General features: G+C 48.3%; 1 protein-coding gene across 1 annotated transcript in view; it reads right to left on the bottom strand.

Annotated features, from left to right (window-relative positions):
• ESYT1 (extended synaptotagmin-like protein 1) overlaps positions 1-5,569 on the bottom strand; it is a 68,116-nt gene extending 62,547 nt beyond the window's left edge. The window contains exon 1 of the mRNA XM_015423648.1: positions 5,167-5,569. Within this exon, the coding sequence (XP_015279134.1) occupies positions 5,167-5,532 (366 nt within the window). The 5' untranslated portion in view covers positions 5,533-5,569. The remainder of the gene's footprint in view (positions 1-5,166) is intronic.
• Between the last annotated feature and the right edge of the window lie 421 nt (positions 5,570-5,990).

Raw genomic sequence — 5,990 nt, 5'->3', positions numbered from 1 at the left:
GTTGCCACTATGTTTAGAAGCTCAGCTGACGGTGGCCTTTTTGCTCCAAGTACTTCAAAATGTAATAATCTCTCCTGCTCCACCCAAAAGATTGCAAAGGAGCTTCGAAGGCTCTTCCACCAAAAGATGGACAAACGGTTTGAATATCCTATCCAGAACAGGCTTACAGAGGATGTGGGTTCTGCAGAGGATGGGGTTGTATATTGCACTAGGACCCTTACCAGGGAAGACTGAAGTCACAGAGTCTGTAACTAAGAGGCTGGAGATGAAGCCCCACAAAGTGGGAGGGAGAGAGGAGCCAGGGGATTATGCCAGTTTGTGGAGAAGACAGGAAGTAGGCAGGGGAGAAACAGAGCAGGAGTGGTACCTGAGCTATGCTGAAGGAGAAGGAGTGGCTGAAGGCATGTAAAAAAGTTGTCTGAAGGAAAGTTGCAGAAGGAAAACGTAGGCAACTTAGAAGGAGAATACATTTCCATTAAATAAAACAGGAGCCTAGTGGCACCTAACAGAGTCAGAATTTGGAGTCAGACCTCACTAGTTTTAAAAAGAAATGCTGTCTCCAACCATAAGCACACTTGGCTGGAAGCAAGCCATGAGGGGGAGTGAGACTGGCTCCCAAACACACCACCATGGTCCTAAAGTCAGGAAGGAAACAACTTACTCCTGGATTAAAGCTGTTTATTTATAGCCTAAGCAATTTGTTGATTCCAGATGTTAGAACTGCAGCCTGAAATACAAAGAATACTGGCCATGTGCCGCTGTTTGAATTCTGGGAATCTCAGCGCAAGTCTAGGAGACTGAGGTCATCAGTGCTGCGACGAGCAAATGCAAAACTGTCCATGTATGGCTTGCAGCAAATCACTTAATCCTCACAGCTGTGCGCATGCAGAAACAGCTACACAAAATAGCCATACTGGAAAAGGATGATGGAACAAGCCACTCCTAGAATTTACTGTCTTCTAAACTTGCAGATTATAATAAAAAACTGGCTCTTATCTTTTGCAGTCGTTGTAGGGGTTATTTTTAAGGAGACATTTTTAAGGCTCTTATCGTAACCTGACGCAAGTCAAGTAATCCTAGGCGTTCAAAAACATTTTTTTTAATTTAAAAAGCTGTGGTTATATTAAAGGCATGAATATCACACACCACCCGCTCAGTTTTGACTGGCAAGGTGCCATAGGGAAGTTTCTGTGCCTTCAGGGTTCCTAAACACAACAGGGAGAGAGGATAAGTCAAATTATCTTTTAATGAGCCCGTCCTGCTGACAGTGTTTGACGCTCTCTGGCCTTTACCACTGTTCCAGTGCTCAAGATGGGGGGGGGGGGGCACTAAAACAGATGGCTTTCTAAAACATGAGCATACAGTTACAGCATATGATAGCCAACTCCAGTTCAGGAAATTCCTGGAGATTTGGGGAATGGCAGGACATAATGCCACAGAGTCCACCTTCCAAAGCAGCCATTTTCTCCAGGGGAACTGATCTCTGTCGTCTGGAGATCAGCTGTAATGCCAGGAGATCTCCAGGCCTCACCTGGAGGGCGGCAACCTTAAGTCACAAAGCTAATTTTAAGGGGGTAACAAAAAAAAAAAACACCTTTTCACACACATGGAACATGGTCTTCCTGCCAAGAGCCACATCTACCTCTCCCCCAAACATTCAGAGGGCAAAATTCGAAACAAAGCTGCATTCAAGGCTGTATGACCATATGCTAGCAATTCTGTTTCAACTGTACTTTAGATACACATAATGATTCCTTTTAAAATGCCATGCTCACCAATGAAATGCCAAACAGTGAATCACAACCTCTCGCACATCGAGAAACAGTTCTAATTTGCAGCATCATGTCCTCTGACCTCTCTGCTGGCTATTGAGCAACAGAGGCTGACTTAGTATACACCGCTGTTCTGAAGCGGGATCTTCCCCATCCTTTTACTGCAGCAGCAGAAGCAACAGGGTTTTGCTCCATGCAAGCATCCAACTTTATCCCAAGGACAGACCAGTCAAGATTTCCACAGAAAGGGAGATATCTGTGTACTCTCCCCCATTGTACTAAATATCAGCCGTACCAGTAACCACACAAGGGCCTAAGGCAAAAAGGAGCTATCCCTTACTCCAACAGATGAAAACCTATAAAATCCCCCCCCCCTATGACTTTCATATCCTATTCCTCTCTCCTATGGAAGGGAAGTCAGGCCATTGAGCATGAACTTGCAATGATGTTACGATGTACTACAAGCCTGGAATGTGGCAAGGCAAGCTAATCACCAACGCATAGTGGTCAGAAATGAATGTTACCCCCACAAAAAGCTACTCTGTAAAAATCCAGATAAGGCAAGAAACCAGCTAGTGACACTAATAGCCCAAAGGAAGAAGTTTCTGTTAAATGACTAGATAACACATTTTGGGGACTTACACGTCAGAGTGAATGTGCCACCCCCACAAAACCACCAACTACATTTTGAATTCACCTGCATCTTCTGTAACCATGAGTGCAACTTATTCAAATCCTGACTTCAGCTTTCTGCATTCCCTACCCCATATCAGTGGCAGTTGATAGCAGGGTGGGAAACCTACATTGTCATGAAAGCCAGGTTATAGAGATGTTGTCCTGGGTTGTTACAGAGGAAGAGCCTGGAATTAAACTATATGGTTGCTGATTTGGTAACTGCATAATATACAGTAAACGTTTTGCTAATATTTCAGTTCCGAAAAGCTAGTATGCACTTCATCTAGCAAGTATCCAATAGAAAAAGAAGAAGAGCTGGATTTACACTCCACCCTTCACTCCAAGTCTCAGAGTGGCTTACAATCTCCTTCCCTTCCTCTCCCCACAACAGACAACCTGTGAGGTAGGTGGGGCTGAGAGAGCTCTGAGAGAATTGTGACTGACCCAAGGTCACCCAGCTGGTTGCATATGAAGGAGTGGGGAATAAAATCCAGTTCTACAGATTAGAGTCCGCTGCTCTCAACCACTACACCAAAACCCTTTGGATAGCTAGATGAGCAGAATCAGCCTTGGGGTTACTGATGCTTGCTTGCACCTAGTTAAGTAATCTAGACCTTGCAGCCTGTGCCCCTCTTTAAACAGAGGGGGCAAGTTCACATATTCTGCCTGAGAGCAGGGCACAGAGACTGGCTATCACATTCCTCCAGGCAAGTGACCCGATAACTGGCCTGCAACAGCAGCAGCCTCATGTATCAAAGTGATCAAGGGAGAGGAGCAACGATCACCTGGAAAATTATAAATGACAAACTCTGCTTGAACTGAGGCACCAAGAATCTAAGCGGAAACTCAGGATGTTTCCATATCTGCTGCAGCATGGCAAATCTCAGATCTGTAGCTAAGGAGCTGGATTAAAAAACCCTCAAGGGATAGACCTTTTTTTGCACATGCCAAGTCTTTAGATGACCGAATGATTAAGCGTGATTGCTAAAAGCAGACATCTTCTGTTTCCCTGGGGCATTCTGATCCTGAACAGTAAGAATGGTTTACTTCTATACTGCCATAATCAAATCATTGCTAACCAGGCTGCCCAAAAGGATGACAGGGAAAGAACACTATGTTTCACCTTGCTAAAGACACATCTGATACCAACAGATGCAGGGAGATCACCACGGCAAAGTAACAGGCCTGTTGCTTTGCATTTTTCCTGCCCCCATCTGTTAGAATTTCTTTCCACAGTGTGGCTGAACACTTCCCTAGTATGAAGTGAACACATCCCAGAGAGGGCAGAGAAAAGCCAAGTAAGGAACAGGGTTAAGAGTTGCAGAAGATGACTCCAAGATTTGGAAAACTGGTTTGGAAGAGACAGAGGGAACGTCTCCGGGAAAGAATTCCACACATGTGGGGAAAGCCACTGCAAAGAGCAAAGGGAAGGAAACCAAGGCTGGGAGATAAATCGTGGTTTTAAAGTTTTTAATGTACTTTATGTGTTTTATCTATGCCAGGGGTCCCTAACATTTCTGAGTGTGCAAACGCCTTTGGAGTTCTGACATAGCATGGTGGGCACAGCCACAAAATGGCTGCCAGAGGAGGTGGAGTCAGCCACAAAAATAGCTGCAGCAGTTTATTACAGCGAAGGTCCTTGTGTTGTGTGGTTGCTACTGCTACCAAAGCAACATTTTCAAAAAATCTTCCCAGCCAATCGAATCTCCAAAGGCCACTCAAAAACCTTGAGGGCAAAAGACCCACTTGGCTTCACCCACTTTCTAATTACACCTCACGGACACCAGGAAAGGTGTCAGCAGGCGCCATGGGTCCCACCAGCACTATGTCAGGGACTCTGATCTATGCTGTAAGCAGACTTGAGCTCTGTACGGAAGAAACGCAGCAAGTAAATGTTTCAAATAAACACACAAAACTGAATTCCAGCGGCGTAGATGGAGTTCTGTAAAGCAGAACAGGAAGGCACAATGTAACATAATGAATAAAGGGAAAACAGTTCACTCCTGGACCAAGTTCTAGCACAGTTTTCCCAGTCAGAAAGGAAATCTACAAGAACAGGAATTGTGGGGCTCTGGTCAATGGGGTAAACTGAAGATCAGAAGTTGTTAGGACAGGCTTGTAAACAGCTGATCACTTGGGGGAAAGTCACAATTGCTCTCCAGGCTCGGAAGCTTTACAGTCAGATCTTTATTATTATTTTTAAGGGCACAGGTTCTTAAAACTATCTTCCAGGCAGGCACTATAGCTTGACATTTTTGTGGGCAAAAAAACCCCTTCTCTGCACAGCTGCATTAAAACACAAGTCACGTTGTCCTCATGTACTCAGCCGTGGTAAGAGGGTTTCCTCCCCCCCCCCTTTCTGAATTCAGAGGAAGAGGGAGCAGAAAACCACATTAAGAAGCCACGTTTATGAAAAGATCTCTCCCCCCCCTTTAAATATCCAGACAGAGGAAGAGTTCTTCTGGAGTATCCAAAACCTCGCTTCACTGTGTTAGGTTATTTTGATCAGCCTTGACAACGACAGGCGTCCCGGGGCTTTCAGTGACTGCCAACAGGCGTTTGTAGTAGAGCCGCTTTAGCTTAAGTGCATTTATTTAGAAGGATTTAGACTAGAGCAATTCAGGGGAAGAGTGCGCTGCTCTCAGTCCCTTAGCTAGCGGAGCGCCCCTCGCAGAGCGGGAGCTACAGTTTGGGGGCGGGAGTCGGGCATCGCTCTTACCCACGCGGGCAGATCGTTCTTCCCCAGGCTTCGGCCCAGCCCCGCGGTGTTGGCCGCGGCGCTCACCGCCCCTTCTTCGTCACTCAGCAGCAGCCCAGCCATCCGCAGCGACCGCTCCTTGCCGAGCCGCCGGCCCTTCCAGCCCATGTAGAGGGCCACCCCGGCCACCACGAAGCCCAGGCTGAGCCCCGCCCGACCCGCCAGGTACACGGGGAGCAGCCAGAGCAGCCGGCGCCCGACCGCGCCCAGCGCCGCCAGGGCTTCTGCGGAGCCGATGCCCCCGAGCCCACGCGAACGGGAGCCCGAGCCGGAGGGGGGGACCTCCGGGCCGGGCGCCGCGGCTTCTTTCTCCGAGCTTTGCTCCATGGCGCTGCCGCCAACGTCCGGCTACCGAAAAGCACCAGGACGGAGGCTCACTGCGGCGAACTACGCGACTCCCGCGGCTGTTGCAGTCACGGAGCGAAGAGGCGAGGCATGGCTGCAGCAGCAACGTCTCACTCGCCGGCTGATTGGACGGCGACGCGACAAACCCCGCCTCCCCGCTCTGGGATTGAGCGGAGGCTCTAGGAGGAGGAGCCAGAACGCCCCTGAAGCCTGGCCCCTCCCTTTCTGATTGGGCCGTTAGAGTCCCAAGAGAAGGATACTAGGCAACGATGAAAGCCTCCGGCCCGCTCTCTTCTGTCTGGTGGTTCTAACTTTGCGGCTGTTCAGATGGGCGGGGCACTCAGGAAAACAACGCCCCTCCTCATTCTTTGATTGGTCAATTAGATATTCGGTCTGTGGGTGGGAGGGAGGAGAGCTGGGCGTGGTTTGTGAGTTCTTCT

This window comes from Gekko japonicus, unplaced genomic scaffold, assembly GCF_001447785.1.
Source record: "Gekko japonicus isolate JY-2015 unplaced genomic scaffold, Gekko_japonicus_V1.1 scaffold33, whole genome shotgun sequence".
NCBI classification, from domain to species: Eukaryota; Metazoa; Chordata; class Lepidosauria; order Squamata; family Gekkonidae; genus Gekko; species Gekko japonicus.
This window is presented reverse-complemented; position numbering and strand designations above follow the sequence as displayed.